We start from the raw sequence: 18,294 nt of genomic DNA on the forward strand, positions 1-18,294 counted from the left end.
AGTCAGCAAGAAAAAAGTCGGCAGGCTTGCCTTTTCCCAAGATGAGCCAGGAAATCCACAGCCAGTACGACTCGATTCTGATCCTGGACTTTGGGTCGCAGTACTCGCATCTGATCACGCGCCGATGCCGTGAGCTGAACGTGTACTGCGAGATGCTGCCGTGCACGCAGCAGATGAAGGACCTCACCTGGAAGCCAAAGGGCATCATCCTCTCCGGCTCGCCCTACTCGGTGTACGACGAGGTGGCCCCCCGCGTGGACCCTGCGGTGTTTGAGATGGGCGTGCCGGTGCTCGGCATTTGCTATGGTCTCCAGGAGATTGCGTGGAACCACGGGGGGCGCGTCGACCCCCACGACTCGCGCGAATACGGCCACGCGACGCTGGACGTCGTGAACACGGGCAAGGCCAGCGCCGACGCGCTCTTTGCCGGCCTCGGCGAGAAGGTGACCGTGTGGATGTCGCACGGCGACCAACTGTCCAAGATGCCCGACGGCTTCGAGGTCGTCGCGCGCACGTCCACTGCGCCCTACGCCGCGATTGCGCACCAGTCCAAGCCCCTCTACGGCATCCAGTTCCACGCAGAGGTGACGCACACCGAGTGCGGCAAGGCGATCTTTGAAAACTTTGTCGACCGCATCTGCGGCTGCAAGCGCAACTGGACGATGGAGACCTTTATCGACAAGGAGATCACGCGCATCCGCGAGATGGTCGGCCCCCGTGGCCGTGTCATTGGCGCGATCTCTGGTGGTGTGGACAGCAGTGTTGCGGCGAAGCTCATGCACGAGGCGATCGGCGAGCGCTTCCACGCGGTCATGGTCGACAATGGTGTGCTGCGTGAGAACGAGGCGAAGCAGGTGCGCGAGATGCTCGGCGAGCACCTCGGTGTGCACCTCACTGTCGTCGACGCGTCCGATCTCTTTTTGGAGCGCCTCGATGGCGTCGAGGACCCCGAGAAGAAGCGCAAGATTATCGGAAATACCTTTATCGAGGTCTTTGAAAAGGAGGGCGACCGCCTCGAGAAGGAGGCCGAGGCACAAGAGGCCGAGGCGCTCGCCAAGGGCGAGCCGCTGAGCGAGACCAAGGGCAAGTACGAGTTCCTGCTCCAGGGCACGCTCTACCCCGATGTGATCGAGAGCATCTCGTTCAAGGGCCCGAGCGCGACGATCAAGACGCACCACAACGTCGGTGGTCTCCTCGAGAACATGAAGCTCAAGCTCATCGAGCCGCTGCGCGAGCTGTTCAAGGACGAGGTGCGCGAGCTCGGCAAGCTCATGGGCATTCCCGCGCACCTCGTGGGCCGCCACCCCTTCCCGGGCCCCGGCCTGGCGATCCGCATCCTTGGCCCGGTGACGCGCGAGCAGGTCGCGCTTCTCCAGCAGGCGGACAAGATCTACATTGAGGAGATCCGCAAGGCGGGCGTCTACGACCAGATCAGTCAGGCGTTTGCCGTGTTGCTCCCGGTGCGCGCCGTGGGTGTCCAGGGCGACAAGCGCACCTACGACCAGGTGATCTGTCTGCGTGCCGCGCAGACCACCGACTTTATGACCGCGACGTGGTACCCCTTCGACCCCCAGGTCCTGTCGCGCATCTCGAACCGTATCACGAACGAGGTGCAGGGCGTGAACCGCGTCGTGCTCGACGTTTCGTCCAAGCCCCCGGCGACGATCGAGTGGCTGTAGTGCATAGTATACATCATTCTACGTGGGTATCAGCGAAGCTTGACAAAGGACGACTGCACGCTGCGGTCTTCCCGTTTGTCGAGCACGTCGCGTGCGGGCGTGTTCAGGTCCCAGAACCGCAGCGTCTCGTCACCGGCACCGGTCACGATCGACTTGCCGGACGGGGACATGGCGAGGTAGAGCACACGCATCGTGTGCCCGGTGAGCGTCGCCACCTGCGACAGACTGGGGTACCGCCACAGCTGCACCTGGTTGTGCACCTGTCCGCTGGAGTACCCGTGCGTGCTAATCACCTCGTTCGACGTCTTGTTCCACGCCAGATTACACACCTGGCTCCCCGTGTCAATCGAGGAGAGGGGTGTGCCGGTCTGCGTGTTCCAAAAGCGGATCTTCATGTCCGCCGTACCGCCGCCCGAGGCCAGCAGACCTTGCTGGTGGGGGCTCCAGGCGATCGCTTTGACGGCGGCCGTGTGCTCGGTGAAGCGGTACAGCGGCGTCTCGCTCACTCCGTCCCACACAAGCAGCTTGTTGTCGTTGCCGCCGGACGCGAGGTACTCGCGCGTGGGGTTCCAGCGCAGGCCACACACCTCCTGGCGGTGCGCAAGGAGCGTCTTTACATGGTGCTCCGGAACGCGCACGTCGCGATGGTAAATGGTGCGGTCGCGCGAGCCAGTGGTCAGCACATAGCTGTTCCACGACAATGCACCGACACGCGCAGTATGGCCCATCATGGTTCGCAGCAGCTTTTCCTTTTCCACGTCCCAGATCTGGACGAGGCCCGAGTGCGTGCCGATCGCCAGGTAGTTGCCGCGCTCCGCCCAGCTCAGGCCCGTGACGCTGTCCTGGACGCCTTGCAGGTCACAGAGCTTGGTCACGTTCGAGGTCTTGGCCGACCAAAGATAGACGCACTTGCCGAGACCAACACCCAGCACGTCCTGGCTCGACCAGTCCACGAGGTTCAGGTAAAAGTCGTCAGCAAGCTCCGGCGCGTCGAGCACCTTGTACGGCACTTTGCTGATACTCCGCGCGGGCTTCCGCGCATTGAGGAGGATGCGTTGGCTCTCGGGCTTGACCGGACTCGTGCTGTACGCCGTGTGCACCGGCGAATCTGTCTGGTCGCGCGGAGGGTACAGCGAGGATGCGAGGCTCGATGTGCACGACAGGCCGCCAAATAGCCCGGCGTCCGACATGCTGTGCCGTGTCGGGCCGCGCGCGTACAGGTTCGTGCCGTACAGCTCGCTGTCGATCCCGTCGTACGAAGACGACTCGCGCAGGCGCCCGCTCGACGCAGGGAAGAGCTGCGACGCCTGCAGATTCCGGTCGCGCGAGCGCGTAGGCGTCGACGAGCCCGAGGTGGGGCTGCGGAACGAAAGAAGGTTTTTCTTGGAAGGCGTCGTGGGCAGTGAGTGATCGCCACTGCGGGCGGTGCTCGAGCGCGGCGAGCTTGTCACACCGCTCGGGTTGCTGCGTGAGGGTGAGATATGCCCCATGCTCGCATGCGAAGGGGACCCGATACCTGCGTCTGCGCCAAACAGCTCGGACGACAAGAGCATCGAGTAGGTTTCGTTGGCCTCTTCTGTCATGAGCCAGGCGACGTACCAGACTGTGCGTCCATATCCGAAGCCATCTTGCGCTTGTTCCGCCCCCCAGGCGTAAGTGGGTCCTCGGAAATCAGCTGGAAGGCAGCCTGCAGGTCGGAGCCGTCGCGCGAGGGAATAAAGCTGCGTCAGTGGAGCAACGTACCGATCGCCGTGCATGCTTGAGTGTTTTGCTTTGGCTTTCCGCGGCGTGAGCGGCACCTCTGACCGCGGACTGCGAGACTGGCGTTCATCGTCTGTAGTGCGCGAGCGCGAAGAGCTTGGCTCACCGGCTCCGTCCGCACTAGGCTCGCGGCTTCGTGGAGGGTGCGACGAGCTGCTCGGCGACCCTGGCTGCGAGCTGGACGCCGCCTGGCTTCGCAAGCGACGTGCAAACTCGGTGTGGTACATGGCGTACCGGAGAGAAGCGCGCCCGACTAGACCGTGCGGACGAAGAGCCGGCTGGCCAATACAAAGGCAGGGTGCTGGATTCCGACCTCGTCAACACCGTCGCCCCTGGTTCGGTCACGTGAGATCGGAGGGCGACACGCCGACGCGGTGCCTGGGCGGGGGTGGATGGAGGACGCAAACTAGAACAATGATTTATGCATGCGCCCTGCTCAGGATAGGATGAGGATGAGATAGGACAGTGTAAATAAAAGGGGTGTGTTATGCCACGTATGTCACATTCCTTATGGGGATCGGATCGAGCGACGCGACCATCGCGTGCGTACCTAGCAAACAGTGCGGCGCCCTTGCGCGTCCTAGTCGCGATGCCGATCTTGCACAGAACAGGGCAGCACCGCACAGAGGGAAACGGGTGCTCAGCATAGGTGCATGGACGATCCCGGCGCGCGTCACGCGTGCTGATCGAGCAGATGCACGCGTCGCTGCGCGTCTTGCTTCTTATGGATACTCCGCAGTGTACAGACAGGCCACGTCGAACGTCGGCGTGCTACAGGAGCTTCTACATATGAGGAACACGCCACGGATGCCAACCCCGTTCCTGAGGGAGGAGGTCCCATAGCGCATTCTTTCGGTCATTTTCGACATTGTCCTGCTTTTGGCCGCGTAGACCCCTCTTCCCCCCTCTTCACACCTTCCTCGCGATGGCGTGATGTCATTGGGCCTGGATCGCTGCGCGGGGACGTGCTGACCGTGCGGCGTTTTTTTACACGTGACCTACTAGGCCGTGTTACCACAGTAGCATAGGGAGGACGCGCCGCCACTGTACGGGTTTGTTATCGCCACAACCATCAGCAAACATGGCGCGTACCAAGCAGACTGCCCGCAAGTCGACCGGTGGCAAGGCCCCCCGTAAGCAGCTCGCGACCAAGGCCGCGCGCAAGTCCGCCCCTACGGCCGGCGGTGGTACGTACGACGCGTCGCGACTAACCTACAGTGAAGAAGCCTCACCGCTACAAGCCCGGTACGGTGGCGCTGCGTGAGATTCGTCGGTACCAGAAGTCGACCGAGCTTCTGATCCGAAAGCTCCCCTTCCAACGTCTTGTGCGTGAGATCGCGCAGGACTTCAAGACCGATCTTCGTTTCCAGTCCTCGGCCATCGGTGCTCTTCAGGAGGCCAGCGAGGCGTACCTTGTGTCGCTCTTTGAGGACACGAACCTGGCGGCTATCCACGCCAAGCGTGTCACCATCCAGCCCAAGGACATTGCGCTGGCCCGCCGTCTCCGTGGCGAGCGTTCGTAAGGCCCTTCTGCCTTGCCCCTTGTTGTGTTTCTAGTTTACGCTCTGCGTACATGATCGTGCCATAGGGCGTGTTACGTAGTACATGCTACAAACACGCTACTTCTCTTGTTTCTCGTGCTTGGAAAGGGCCTCGGTGAGCGTGCGCTGGTAGGTATGGTCGCTTCGGCAGTGCACCGACGGAATGTCGTGATCCCGCGCAAGGAACGACGCATTAAAGCGGAGCAGCGTATTGATGTCGTGCACCCAGTCGTCACGCACCACCGCCGGCGCGGCGCTCTCTGGCGTCGTGCCGCACCGCCGCTCGGCAGCGACCTCGGGTGCAAAGTTGATGCAGGGCAGCGGGTACGGCGAGAGCTGGACGCGTGCCGACTGCGACGGAGTGAGTGTCCGCACCTCCCGCCCATCCACCGAGACCTCGGCCGGGGAGCGGGAATTGGGCGAGACGAAAATATCGATCGTCGCGTCACTTGGAAAGAGAATTGTGCGGAAACTCAGCGAACGTGGGCTGATCGGCGTGAGCATCATCGTCGACACGGACGGATGGATGATGGGGCCACCCGCAGAAAGAGAGTAGGCCGTCGATCCCGTGGGCGTAGACAGAATCAGGCCATCGGCAATCGTGCGCGTGAGGTGCTCGCCATTGACGTACGCGTCCATCGTCGTCATGTGCGGCTCGCGTCCGCGGTGCAGCACGACCTCGTTCATAAAGTGCACTTCGCGGCAGTACTGTTCATCCGACAGCAAGAGGCACTGGCCGGGCGCGTCGTCCCAGAGGGTCATGCTCATGCGCATTCGCAAAAGAAGCGTCAGGCGCGAGTGCAGCACGTCGTCAAGTGCGGCCGGGAAGCAGTGGATATCATAGGGAAGGAGGAACCCAAGCGTGCCCAGCGAGAAGCTCAGCACGGGCGGCACGGCGCTCTGGTCAAAGAGGCTCGAGACATGCAGGATCGAGCCGTCGCCGCCGAGCGTCACGACAAAGTCGGTCTTGTCGGCGAGGAGCGCACGGTCGTCCTTGCACACGGGTGTGAGGTAGGGGTGCTGTTCGCTGATCCGTTCATAGACATGCTCCTCGACCATGATATTAACGTGGGGATAGTGCTTTTGGAAATGATCGACCACCGCGTGAAACGACTCGGTGACCTTGTCGTCGTTGAGCTTTTTCACGATCAGGACGTTGCGTGGTGCCTCGGTCCAGCGAAATGCATGCTCTCCTCTGTATTAGTCGCACCACGTACCCATACGTGCTCCCCCGCGGCATGGCGATCGACGAAATCGGCGGGGTGTCCGAGCTGGGTGAGTCAGACGACGTACAGTGGCGCATGGCCCGATGCTAGGAGCACAGGCACCTTGGGCGGCAGTGACGCCAATGGCTTTGCCGTTCCATAGCTCCGCCATCCGCTTGCAAAGCGCAGTGGCAGCCGCCGCGCAGCACAGAGGGGCCCCAGCCGAGCGCCTCGCATGGCGCACGTCCAAGTGGAGGAGAAACGGGAATTGGCCCAATTTCGTCGTGTTTGGACTCCACCTTGTTGGGATGGCGGGCGGATCGTGGCTGCCGTGGTGGCCCAAGTCCTGGAACCCCTTTTCGCGATGGAAGTACTCGTCTGCGTACGACTATGATACGATCCTTGCCTCGCTTGCCGAGGAGATCGAGGTGGTGGAGCTGACGCTGATGGACATCAAAGCGCGCAAACGCCGCGCCGTGTCCCGCGTGCTGCAAGTGCTGTTGATGCTGTGGGTCGGTGCGCTGGCTGTGCTGTGGGGCTATGCATCGCTTGCGTACACGGACGAGGACTATGCGTGGGCGCGCTCCATGTTCCTCCTCGGCCTGATTGTCGGCACGCCCGTCCTCCTGGTCGTCTTCCACCGCCTGATCTCGCTCTGGTTCCGCCGCCTGGAGAAGGCGCAGGAGACACACTTGCAGGCGCTCCGCAAGCAGCGCCGCGAAAAGATTAATGAGATCAAGAAGGCGACCGACTTTGAGCACCTGCGTCTGCTCCTGGAGCGCTACGACGACGAGACAAGCGTCCCCGAGCCCAGCTATACCCATGCCGACGGCGCCGAACACACGTCCGATGCTCAGTCGCTGCGCAGCAAGCACTCGATCTCATCGCTGCGCCGCGAGCCGTCGCGGGACAGCCTGCGTCCGGGGCGCCCTGCCGAGGCGCGGCACAGCCGCAAGCCGTCCGAGAAAGGCGCGCCGAAGCTCGCGCCTGCGATCACCGGCATGCCGATCATGGGCGTGCCGAGCGCGCCTCCCGCGCGCGGCTGGATGGACAAGTTTGCAGACGTGATCCTCGGCACGGATCCCTACGGCGCCTCGCTCGAGGACCAGCAGTATGCACTCATCTGCCGCAACTGTTTCCGGCATAATGGGCTAGTGCCCAAGAATGAACTGAACGAGATCCGTACGTGGAGCGACTGACTCAGAATACGTGTGCCCCCACTGCAACACGTTCAACTCGCGCCGCCCCTCAAGCAAGCCGGTCTCGTCGCCGTTTGCCGGCACCTCTAGCTTTGCCGCCCCCCCCAAAGAGGCGGACGAAGGGGAGGGCGAGCGCGAGCGCCCGGCGGGTGCGTCGCCGTCGATGCCCGCGAGTGCTACGAGTCTGCCGTGGGCGCCGAAGCCCACGGACGAGGAGCCGGCCGGCATCCGGCGCAGTGCGCGCCTGCGCTCGGCCACTCGCGAGTACGACTCGGACGAGCGAGACGAGTCTATGCAGGTAGACGACAATGCATAGACGCGTGATAATTCAGTACATCATCCCATTTTCGGACTGTATACAAGCGCCTAGTGCTCGCCGCCGTACTTCAGGTGGCCGGCCTTGGAGTTGACAAACGCAAACTCGTCGTTGCCCCACGTGTAGATGAAGTAGCCTGAATTAGCCCGGACACGTACCAGCAGCGAAAGGAATACCAGCGTACGGCAGGTTCACGACGGTGCGGCGGATACCGTTGAAGAAGTAGCCCTTGAGCACGCCCGCGAAGGGGTTTTGCTGGAAAGGCGAGACGGCTGGGTTAATCTGGATACGTACCGTACGAGTTGATGTACTTCTGGGTGGGACCGCCAAAGTTGCCGTACCAGCCGATCTGCACGATTAATTAGGATACATACCCACTTGTGGCCCGAAGGCATACCACTCTGAACAATGCTGCTAGGACGCATGATGGCAAACGTTCAACGCAAACGCTCCCTCGAACGGGCGGTCGGGGTTTTCCGGATTACCAATCGCACCCGCGTCTCGGCCGAAAAGGGCGTTCTTCGCGGCGCGGTGCCGTCGCTCCCTACCGACCCCACTCCTGGAGAACAAAATGGTTAGCAGATAAATGGCGCTGCGTACGCGTCAGGATCCGAACATGCTCGAATGCACAGATCTGGGATCTGTACTCTGGGAAGCGTCCTGTTGGTGACAGGCGCACATGAAGATGGCCGCGAGCAACGCCCCGCGGACTCGTACGAGATCGAGCGCGCGGCGCACCTCGATAGAGGCGATCGATCGATGATGCAGTGGCCTGGGCAGCGCAGGCATGCAAGCGCCGCGGCTGAGACGATGCGAGGCACAGGGACCGATCGATCAGGCAAGCAGTGAGGTGCTGCTTGGCCGCAAGACGAGGCTGCTTGGGTGAATGCCAGGCAGCTGCTCGCTGGCAATGCGGTGTCTACATGGTGCGTGCACATGCATACACCATGTGTACACGATGCGTACATGGTATATGCACGGCTGTTTACAAGAGTATCAGCTGCATGCCATGTTATGCACGGCAAGCCACGGCACGCCGAGCGTACTTTGGCTGTATGCCACGACATGCCACGATGGACGAGATGTCTGGCTGTACGCTGCCGTGCCACGGCCTAGAGGCTCTGTGAGGCGACCGCCGGCTGTTGCCGGTTCGTCGGCCAAGACAGGCGAGGAACGCGTCTGGATGCCTGGCTCCATGACGGATCGCGGCCAAGTGCCAAGCCCAGCCGCATGCCGGACAGCGGGACTCTTGACGCAAGAGGTACGCACCGCCGTCCGGCAAGTACCGTTAGGTACGACGACTCGCATGATGACATGACGAGATGCTGTCCCGAGGCGGACATGCTGCCGCACGCTCTGCATGAGCTGCCATGATCGATGCTGACCTGTGTAACCTGCGCTGCCCATGGCCGTATGGTAATATCCCGAGCCGCGTGGCTAGACTGCGATGCACCGAGTAGACGGACCTGACGTTGCGCACGCTGGACGTGTTGGATGTGTACTTACCACGATTGTTTGTGAATACAGGCTACGAACCTTGACAAGTGTACGTCGCTTTTCTCATCCAGCTCTCGACGACATTATCTCGACCAAGCGCAAGCAGACGCCCCGCCAGCGCCGCCCCAGTGCGACCAAGTCGAGCGCCTCGAAGGGCAAGGGCGCCAAGGCCGCTGCCCTCGGTGGCGCGGCTGCCGCGGCCGTCAGCAATGCTAACCGCCAGCAGCCCCCTGTCGTGTTCCCCGGCCGGAACGGCAAGGGCCAGGGCAGCAAGGTGATTGTGAGCAACCTCCCTGCTGACGTGACCGAGGCGCAGGTCAAGGTACGTCTCTTTCCTAACCCCAGGAACTCTTCTCGACGACAATCGGCCCCCTGCGCCGTGCGCTGATGAGCTACAAGGCCAACGGCCAGTCGACCGGCGTCGTTACCGTCGAGTTCCAGCGCGCCGAAGACGGCAACCGCGCCTACGCCCAGTACAACAACCGCCTCATTGACGGCAAGCGCGCGCTCAAGATCGAGGTCGTGGTCGACCCCGCGCGCGCGCCCGCCGTTCCCGCGAAGCAGGCGCAGCCCAAGGCGGCGCGCGCCAAGGCCGCCGCGAAGAAGACCAAGCCGAAGCGCGTCTCGCGCCCCGCCAAGACCGCCGAGGACCTCGACGCGGAGATGGAGGGTACGTTGCGAGGCTAATCCAGATTACACCAAGCAGGCCGCCGCCGAGAACCAGCCCATGACCGACGCCCAGCCGTCGGCGTAAGTAGATTCGTAAGTGGAGGCGGAAGCGGTTGGCCGTGCGCTGCGACGATGAGTGGGGACGGCGGACGGGTGCGGGATACGCTCCCCGCCTCGCCGCTGTTTGTCGACACCGAGTTTGTGCGTACAGAAGGGGCGCTGTCGCCGGACGATGCGGCTGCGACGCCGAGCGAGCCGGTGGCGGCGCTCAGCAGCGCCTTGCTCCAGGCGCAAATCGCGTCGCCGCTCACGAATACCGGCGCATGGGACGACCATCACGACGACGATCCCGCGCGCGAGCGGCTCACAGGGCTCGTAGAGAGCTTGCATCGGTGTGCACCGAGGGACTACAAAGAAATGGTGCGTGGCGTGCCTGACGCAGCTCCGTATCGGCACCGAAGTGCACCGCGTCTTGGTCGAGTGCCGCGGCACGGCGCGGGTGTACGAGCGCTTTGGGACGCACGGCGGCTTTCTTGCCGTCGTACAGCTCCTTGCGGCACTGCAGCTCGGCGAAGACGACGACCGCATGCTGCGCTCGCAGCTCCTGCTCCTCGCACTCACGATCCTCTCGGACGCGATCACGTACAGCCGCGCGAACCTCGCGGCGTTCGCACAGATGCCGGGCTGGGAGAGCTTTTTGCACTCGCTCGAGCTCGCGGCGTGTGCAGGAGCGTCGAAACCGATGGCGAGCCGCATCGCCGCGCTGCTGATGGGCCTCGCGACGGGCGACGTGGCAAAGGGCGCCCAGCACTTTGGCGCCGTGTGGCAGAACGTGCGCACAGATGCACCATCGATCGACGCACTGCGCGCCAAGCTTCCCCGCCGCCCAGGCTCGGTCGTGCATCCCCGCGCCGTGGAATGCGCGCTGCGCAACGTCGACGAGGCAAACGACGTCCACGCACAGCTTGCTCTGTACGCCGTGCTCGACGAGCTGCTCGAGACGACGTCCCGGAACGTTGTCGTGCTCGCACGCTCGCCACTCGTTTCGCGCATCCTCCGCGCATGGCTCGCAGAAGGACAGGATACACTGCCGCTCGTGAGTGCATGGCGGGAGCGCATGCTGCGTACGCTCCTTGCGGACGGCATACGATCCGCGGACGACGTCCGTGCGATCCTCGCGCGCCTCACGGCGGCACCGCTGCACACGCAGCTGCCGCTCCTCGAGCTCGTGCTGAGCGTGGCCAAGTCGGCACACCGGCCCAGCGCCTTGGTCTTTTCCGCGAGCGGCGTGCCGGGCGGTGGCGGCGCTCGCATCGCCGCCCTCGATCGCCCGTTTCCCATGGAGGGGCGCTCGACGGGGTACACGCTCGTGCTCTCGCTGCAGATTGCAAGGCGACATGGCGACGGCATGCTCGACCTCGTCCAGCTGAACGACCGCATCCGCCTCTCGCTCGATCTCGGCACGTCGTCGCTGGTGTACAGCACCGGGCACCCGATGCCGCTGCCGCGCGCCAAGCTCACGCCGGGGATGTGGCACCATCTCGTCCTGACGCACACGCGCGCAGCGAGCGGCACGCCGTCGACGCTCCATGTGTACGTCGACGGGCAGCGCGCGTGCAGCCCGCAGGTGCCGTACCCTTTCCCGGTCGCGCCTCCCGTTGCCGTCCTCTTTGGCAGCGCGCCGGGCGTGCCGGGCGTGCGCGGCACCGGCGGCGCGGTCTGGTCGCTCGGCTCGGCGATGCTGCACGACGGCGTCGTGCCTTCGTCGGTGCCGCTGCTGCTTTCCGCGCTGCCGCCGCAGTACAAAGGGAATCTACAAGGCGCTCTCACGCGTTTCCTGTCGTACGCAGGGCATGCACGCATGCAGCACCGCCTCGACCAGCTCGCGGCCGTCGCGGGGCCGCGTGCAAACTCGGGCATGCCCGAGACGATTGCGTTCCACGCACTGCACGCCGCGCTGCACCGCGCAGGCTCCGAAGTCTTTCCGCTCGAGCGCTTCTACTTTCACCTGGTCGCCGCACACACACTGCGCAGCGGCCCGAGCGGCGTACTGATCCTGAATCAGGCCGTGCCGAGCGTCGAGGCGGCGACACGCGCCCCGCACGGCCATGCGCGCGTCTATGGCGTGCCGACGATCAATGTTCCTCGCAGTGTCGGCGACGCAGTGTGGGCCGCGGGCGGCGCGACGAGCCTCTTGCAGATCTGCGAGCGCGCCGACTCGAGCGCGGCGCTCGCTGCGAGTGTGCGCCTCTTTTGGCAGCTCGTCAACGAGACGTGGCGCCTTGCAGAAGACGCGGAGCGCCTCGGCGCCTATGGTATCCTCGGCGTGATGCTGCGCGACAAGGCGGCGCTTCTTAGCGAGGATGTCTTGTCGGCGCTCCTGGATGCGACGGGCGTAGAGGGCCTGCTTGCCAATGTGCTGCTCTACCGCACCGTCCTGCTCGACGTGTGCCTCTGGGCACAGGCGCCAGTCGACGTGCAGCGCGCCTATCTCGGCCACTTTGCCGTGCTCTTTGGCGAGTTTGGCGCGCAGAATGCGCAGAAACTCGCAAAGGCCCAGCTGATGAAGCGCCTCGTATACTTTGTGCGCCTCGCGCCCCATCGCTCCGAGCCGCTGCACGACGCTCTTGTCGACGCTGTGCGTGCAATCCTGCGCACCAGCTTTTCGGCACGCAACATTCAGGCCTTGATGCTCTTCCTCGTGGCGTCCATTGCGCCATGGACGCCGCCAGAGGACCTGCTCGGCACCGCATCGGCTCGCACGGATGATGCGCGCGCCGTGCCTGCCGAATGCGCCAAGAACGCGCTTCCCCCGGCGCAAGCCGCGCCCGACACGCGCCTCGAACGCCTCGCGGTCGCGCTCCTGCATGTGCTCGTCGACGTCGCCTCGAGCGATGTGAAGCGCCTCGAGCGCATGGCACGCTGTGCGAGTGCCAAGTGGCTCCTTTTGCTCGTACGCCCGGGCATTTCCCGCGACGTTGCAGCCCCGGCGCTCGCGCTTATTGCGATGCTGACCGAGCACGGGCCGTTCCTGGAGCAGTGGGAGGCACTGGGGGGCTTCCGCGTGCTGGAGCGCTCGCTGCCGCCGCTATGGGACGCACCCGACATCTTGCCGTCTCTGTGGCGCCTCTTGCTCGGCCCACGGCCCAAGAAGGCGTCGATGTACGCCACGTACGCAACCCCCTTGTCTTTGGCGCGCTTCGTGCACCAGCCTGCAGCGCTACGTGTCCTTGTCCTGTGCCTCGCCCAAGGCCTTGGCCAGGAAAGCCGCACGGCGCTCCCTGGCAGCCGCCAGCGCCGCAACTCGCTGCCGCCTGCGTCGGCGCGCCCGTCGCTGGCCGATGCGACGCAGCGCCGTGCGCTGCTGCAAGAGTCTGTGCAGCTGCTTGTTGCGCACGCCTCGCATCCCGAGCTGACGCGCCTGCTGCTCCTCGCGCCGACGCTCCTGTGCCTCTTTCACGCAATGACGCCCATCCTCGAGGCGGACCGTATCGTGGATACCTATGTGCATGCGTTGTGCGTCAATCTTCTCGAGATGCTCGCGGAGCGCATTGCGACCAGCATGCTTGCGAGCGGTACCCTCTCGCTGCTTGCCAATACGCACAAGGCAATGCCGACGCCGGATCCTGTCGTGCAGTCACGTCTGTGTGCGCGGATCTATGAGCGGGTGCTGGCACATATGCTCCCGCTCGGCACGCAGCCGAGTCGCAGCACGCTTGCGCTCCTTGCCTCGTTCTTGAAGCTCGCGTCGAACGAGTCGATCAATGACGTGGCGTTGCAGGACGCCATCTTTAGCGCAGGACGCCAGCTTCTTAACGCGGCGGCAGCACACCCCGGCCTGCTTGCACCCCGTGCGGCAGGCCAAGCAGCCGTCGCGCTCCAGCGCAATGTCCTGCACAGCCTGGCGAACGCGGATATGACCGCAGAGACCTTGCCGGTGATGGTGTTCCTCGCAAACTACCTTTCTGCGCTGCAAGGCGATGCTCCTTTTGTGCGGTGCGTCGCGAACCGCGCCATGGCACGTCTCTGGGAGCGGTACGACCAAAGCGCGAACGATGTTCTGGCCCAGTTCTACCACGACTATCCCGAGCTCGTAAAAGAGTCGGGACTTGGCCAAGTCCTTGACGACCTCGCACAGGACCGCTCGACCTCGCTCGACTACCCTCCGTTCCCTGAGGCGTGGGCCGTGTCGTTTGAGGACCAGGCGGCATTCACGCGAACGCTCTACCTCGACCGCCTGCGCCAAGTCGAGCGCTCGCTGTACCAAGAAAGCGCACGCGCCCAAGGCGTGCTGGCCACACATACGCGCCTTTCCGCATGGCACAGCAGCCTGCTCGAGGCGGACCGCATCAAGTTTGGCCGCTTTGCGCAGGACCTGCGCGACGATCTCGCGTACGTCCGCCAAGCATGGGCTGAGGCGAGCGAAGCACTGGCACTCCAGCGTGGCGCGCCGCACGACTGGCAGCTCGATGCGACCGAAGGGCCGTGCCGTGCGCGCATCAAGCTGTGCCCTGTGCCGCCGAGCGATGCCGTTCCGTCCGAGACGCGGACAAGCGCGGCGATGCCTGCCGAGCTCGCCGAGCTCGCGGGCGACGGTCTACACGGCACGTCGGATGCTGCCGTCCTCGACGAGGACCGCATGCATGCGGAAATCGACGGGCTGCCTGCGCCCCCACCCAAAGAGGAACGTGCGCCGCTTCCCCCGCCCAAAGAAGAGAGTGCACCGGCTGCGCTGCCCGACGATGTTGAGGACACGTACCGCTGTGTCTTGCGCTCCTTGAAGCATAACGACACGATCGAGGACGTCGTGAATACGTCGCGGGTCCTCGGCATCGAGGCACGCAGCAGCCTGTTAGTCGCTGCCGCGCACCATCTCTACCTCCTCGACGACTACTTTCAGCGTCCGAGTGGCGAGATTGCGCACGTATGGGACGTGCCGGCGGCCGAGCGCGACAAGCTCATCGCCGCCGCTTTTGCATCCGCACAGCCGAGCGATATGCCGCAGCAAGGCATGTCGGTGCAGCACTGGCGCTGGGAGACGCTGCGGCTGTGCCTGCGGCGCGCATGGCTCCATCGGCGCACTGCCCTCGAGCTCTTTTTCACCGATGGCCGCAGCTGCTTGCTGGTGCTGGCTGATGCGACTCAAGTCCAGCGCGTCCTTACGTTGCTGCGCCTCAAGGCGCCAAACGCGCTGACCGAGGCGGACAAGATGGCCGACAGCGTGCGCGAGGCGCCGCAAGTGCCGCAAGTCCTCGCCAAGACCCGAATCTCGGGCGCCGTGCTTCGCCGCTCGCCCCAGATCGGCGAGACGACGCGCGCGTGGCAGGACGGCCGCATCTCGAACGCCGCCTACCTCATGGCGCTCAACACGCTCGCTGGTCGTACGATGAACGACCTCACGCAGTTCCCCGTCTTTCCGTGGGTGCTTGCAGACTATACCAGCGGCACACTCGACCTCGACGCGCCACAGACCTTCCGCGACCTCTCGCGGCCCATGGGCGCACAGACCGAGGCGCGGCGTGCCGAGAGCGCGGAGCGGTACCAGCAGCTGCTCGAGGTCGAGATGGATCCGTTCCACTACGGCACACATTATTCGACCGCCGCGAGCGTGTGTGGCTTCCTGGTGCGCCTACGTCCCTTTGCGCACTGGCTCGTGGAGCTGCAAGGCGGCAGCTTTGACCTCGCCGACCGCATGTTCTCCTCTGTCGGGCGCGCGTGGTTCTCGGCATCGGAACAAGCGCGTGGTGACGTGCGTGAGCTGATCCCCGAGTTCTTCTTCCTGCCCGAGCTCTTTGTGAATACCAACAAGTTTGCGTTTGGGCGCACGCAGGCAGGGACAACGATTGACGATGTCCAGCTGCCGCCGTGGGCGCACGACGACCCCTTCCTCTTTGTGCAGCGCCATCGCGAGGCGCTCGAGTCAGAGTACGTCAGTGCGCATCTCCACCGCTGGATCGACCTCGTGTTTGGCGTGCAGTCGCGCGGCCAAGCGGCGATCGAAGCCATGAACGTCTTCCATCCTTTGTCGTATGCTGACAGCATCGACATTGAGCAGATCGACTCGGCGCTTGAGCGCGAGGCGGCCGCCCAGGTCATCCACAACTTTGGGCAGACACCCAATGCGCTCTTCTCGCGCCCCCATCCAGCTCGCGGGGCCAAAGGCGATGCATGGGACGTTGCGGCGACCCCCCAGCTCCTCATCCAAGGGCGCACGGCGTCTGGGCGAACAAAAGGGCCTGTCCACGCGCTGGGCGGCCTCCCTGCGTCGGTGCGTGGCGTGGCGCGCGAGCAAGAACTGCTCCTGGACGAGCTGCTCGTCCTAACCTACGGCCACATTGACGGGTCTGTGCGCTTTGTGCACCTCGACGACCTCATGGGGCGCCCGGTCGCGGTCGCGGAACAGGTGGCGCCTGCGCGCATCACGACGCTCGCGCTGGTCGGCACTGTCTATGCGGTGCTTGGTGCGGAAGACGGCACTGTGCAGCTCTATGGTCTGCACGCATCTACGCGGCAACTCGAGCCGGTGGCCGTGTGGTCAGGCCACACTGCGCCGGTCGTCTGTGCGGCGGCGAGCGCGACGTGGAGCATTGTCGTGACCGGGTCAATGGACCACACGGCCAAGGTGTGGGACGTAACGCGCCGGCGGTACGTGCGTACGCTCTCGGGCCATGCACAGCCCGTGCGCCACGTCGCGATCGACGAGCAGCGCGGTTGGATCGCGACGGCGGCCGGCGACGAAGTGTGTGTCTATTCAATCAATGGGCACCTGCTGGCGCGGCAGAGCACTCGCGCAGCGACTCGCGGCGCGCTCAGCAGTCTTGCGTTCTGTGCGCGCGAGTTCCACGCCGGCCGCCTCGCAGTACTCCTGACCGGCCACCGCGGCCAGGTACTGGTCTGGGACCTCGTCTCGCATCATGAAGAGACACCGAAGGACGCGCCACGGTGGCGCATGTCTGTGCGTACGACGCTGCCTGCGCGCAGCACTACGGCGATCACCGCATTGTCGTTCCCGACACCGGATACGCTGTGCACCGGCGACGAGCACGGCGAGGTGTACGTATGGGCGCTGCCCGGCGCGGCGACGACGCCGGGCGCGACACCGGACAGCGCGTGCATGAACCGCGAGTCGTGCGGCAAGCGCTTCGGCTTCCTCGAGGCTAAGCGCGCGTGCGGCAGCTGCGGCGGCCTCTTTTGCGGCGCATGCACCGCGCAGTACCCCAACGTCGGCAACGTGCGGTACGTATTTCTACTGACTGACACAGCCTCTGTACGCAGTGTGTCGACGAGCTCGTTTCGCGTGGGTGGAAAGTGTAGTGTACATAGCTATGCATTCTTCTTGGCCTCTGCGACCTTGCTTTTGATCTTGGCGATAATCTCCAAGTAGGCAGTGCTCGCGGGCGAGTCAGGGTGCTCGTCGACGAAGCTCTCGCCCATGTCGCAGCACTTGGCGATGCGGGGATCGAGCGGAACGCTGCCGAGGAACGTCAGACCGAGCTCCTCGCACAGCGCGGGCGCACCACCGGTCGACGGGAAAAAGATGTCCGACTTGCCGTGGCACGACGGGCAGACAAACCCGGCCATATTCTCGACGACACCGATAATCGGCACGTTCATTTTGCGGCAGAACGAGATCTCCTTGCGTACGTCTTGCAGCGACACCTCCTGCGGCGTCGTGATGAGCACCGCACCGTCGATGCCCGACTCGCGCAGGAAGCCGACGATCGACAGGTGCTCGTCAGAGGTGCCCGGGGGCGTGTCGACGAGCAGGTAGTCGATCACAGTCTTGGGCGCCGACGGCCCGAGCTCATCGACGAGGCCGCCGGACCAGTCGACGTCCTTGAGGAACTGCTTGATCAGCCCGTTCTTCTTGGGGCCGCGCCAAATGATGGCGCTCTCGGACGATGGCAGGAGGAATTCGATCGACATGCACGCAAGGTTGTCCGAGACGTACACTGGCGTCCAGCCCGACGAAGAGGCGTGGATGTATTGGTTCTTTAGGCCGAGGATCGTGGGAATCGAGGGGCCACACACGTCCGTGTCCATGACGGCCGTCTGTGTCTTTTCGTCGCTCGCAAAGGCCCATGCGAGCTGTGCGGTGAATGTGCTCTTGCCGACGCCACCCTTGCCACTCAGCACAAGGATCTTGGAGTCGATGCATTCCATACGCTCGCGGATCAGCGGCAGATCAGGATCAGGCCCTTTGGGCGCCGTCTGGCACGCGTCTTGGTTGGGGCATCCCTGGCACGCGTCGGCTTTTCCTGCATTGTCCGACTCGACACCGGGGCAATGCTCCGGCGCATTCTCCGGAACCTGGTCCGGCAGCGCACGCGCGATTGCAGCAGGTGGCTCAACCGAATGCGGCGGCGCGATCGGCACGCCTGGCGCCACAGCAGTATCGACCATGGTGGCGTTCCAAAATGTACATGA

The 18,294-nt window shown here is 64.2% G+C and overlaps 9 protein-coding genes across 9 annotated transcripts; 5 read left to right on the top strand and 4 right to left on the bottom strand.

The window, feature by feature from the left end:
• Positions 1-41: 41 nt before the first annotated feature.
• GUA1 (GMP synthase (glutamine-hydrolyzing)) lies at positions 42-1,679 on the top strand (the record flags this gene model as incomplete). Its single annotated transcript, XM_060267094.1, has 1 exon — positions 42-1,679. One exon carries the CDS (start codon positions 42-44, stop codon positions 1,677-1,679), a length of 1,638 nt encoding a protein of 545 aa, XP_060123077.1.
• A 29-nt stretch (positions 1,680-1,708) lies between these two features.
• Positions 1,709-3,436, bottom strand: CDH1 (substrate-specific activator of APC-dependent proteolysis; the record flags this gene model as incomplete). Its single annotated transcript, XM_060267095.1, has 4 exons — positions 1,709-3,143; positions 3,189-3,255; positions 3,279-3,400; positions 3,423-3,436. The coding sequence occupies 4 exons, from the start codon at positions 3,434-3,436 to the stop codon at positions 1,709-1,711; spliced, it is 1,638 nt and encodes a 545-aa protein (XP_060123078.1).
• A 1,085-nt stretch (positions 3,437-4,521) lies between these two features.
• HHT1 (histone H3.1) lies at positions 4,522-4,963 on the top strand (the record flags this gene model as incomplete). Its single annotated transcript, XM_060267096.1, has 2 exons — positions 4,522-4,627; positions 4,659-4,963. The coding sequence occupies 2 exons, from the start codon at positions 4,522-4,524 to the stop codon at positions 4,961-4,963; spliced, it is 411 nt and encodes a 136-aa protein (XP_060123079.1).
• A 96-nt stretch (positions 4,964-5,059) lies between these two features.
• Positions 5,060-6,358, bottom strand: POS5 (NADH kinase; the record flags this gene model as incomplete). The annotated part of the gene is given in 4 exon segments (XM_060267097.1): positions 5,060-6,176; positions 6,199-6,252; positions 6,275-6,293; positions 6,310-6,358. 4 exon segments carry the CDS (start codon positions 6,356-6,358, stop codon positions 5,060-5,062), a joined length of 1,239 nt encoding a protein of 412 aa, XP_060123080.1.
• A 136-nt stretch (positions 6,359-6,494) lies between these two features.
• MJAP1_003170 (uncharacterized protein) lies at positions 6,495-7,701 on the top strand (the record flags this gene model as incomplete). Its single annotated transcript, XM_060267098.1, has 2 exons — positions 6,495-7,368; positions 7,391-7,701. The coding sequence occupies 2 exons, from the start codon at positions 6,495-6,497 to the stop codon at positions 7,699-7,701; spliced, it is 1,185 nt and encodes a 394-aa protein (XP_060123081.1).
• Positions 7,702-7,751: 50 nt separating this feature from the next.
• Positions 7,752-8,126, bottom strand: QCR8 (ubiquinol--cytochrome-c reductase subunit 8; the record flags this gene model as incomplete). The annotated part of the gene is made up of 4 exons (XM_060267099.1): positions 7,752-7,837; positions 7,860-7,973; positions 7,996-8,050; positions 8,076-8,126. 4 exons carry the CDS (start codon positions 8,124-8,126, stop codon positions 7,752-7,754), a joined length of 306 nt encoding a protein of 101 aa, XP_060123082.1.
• A 648-nt stretch (positions 8,127-8,774) lies between these two features.
• Positions 8,775-9,952, top strand: YRA1 (RNA-binding RNA annealing protein; the record flags this gene model as incomplete). The annotated part of the gene is made up of 4 exons (XM_060267100.1): positions 8,775-8,793; positions 9,270-9,520; positions 9,544-9,868; positions 9,891-9,952. The coding sequence occupies 4 exons, from the start codon at positions 8,775-8,777 to the stop codon at positions 9,950-9,952; spliced, it is 657 nt and encodes a 218-aa protein (XP_060123083.1).
• A 47-nt stretch (positions 9,953-9,999) lies between these two features.
• Positions 10,000-17,181, top strand: BPH1 (beige protein-like 1; the record flags this gene model as incomplete). The annotated part of the gene is made up of 3 exons (XM_060267101.1): positions 10,000-10,287; positions 10,310-17,103; positions 17,130-17,181. 3 exons carry the CDS (start codon positions 10,000-10,002, stop codon positions 17,179-17,181), a joined length of 7,134 nt encoding a protein of 2,377 aa, XP_060123084.1.
• A 9-nt stretch (positions 17,182-17,190) lies between these two features.
• On the bottom strand, positions 17,191-18,270 carry NBP35 (cytosolic Fe-S cluster assembly factor nbp35; the record flags this gene model as incomplete). The annotated part of the gene is made up of 1 exon (XM_060267102.1): positions 17,191-18,270. The coding sequence occupies one exon, from the start codon at positions 18,268-18,270 to the stop codon at positions 17,191-17,193; it is 1,080 nt and encodes a 359-aa protein (XP_060123085.1).
• Positions 18,271-18,294: the final 24 nt, after the last annotated feature.

This window comes from Malassezia japonica, chromosome 6, assembly GCF_029542785.1.
Source record: "Malassezia japonica chromosome 6, complete sequence".
Taxonomy (NCBI): domain Eukaryota; kingdom Fungi; phylum Basidiomycota; class Malasseziomycetes; order Malasseziales; family Malasseziaceae; genus Malassezia; species Malassezia japonica.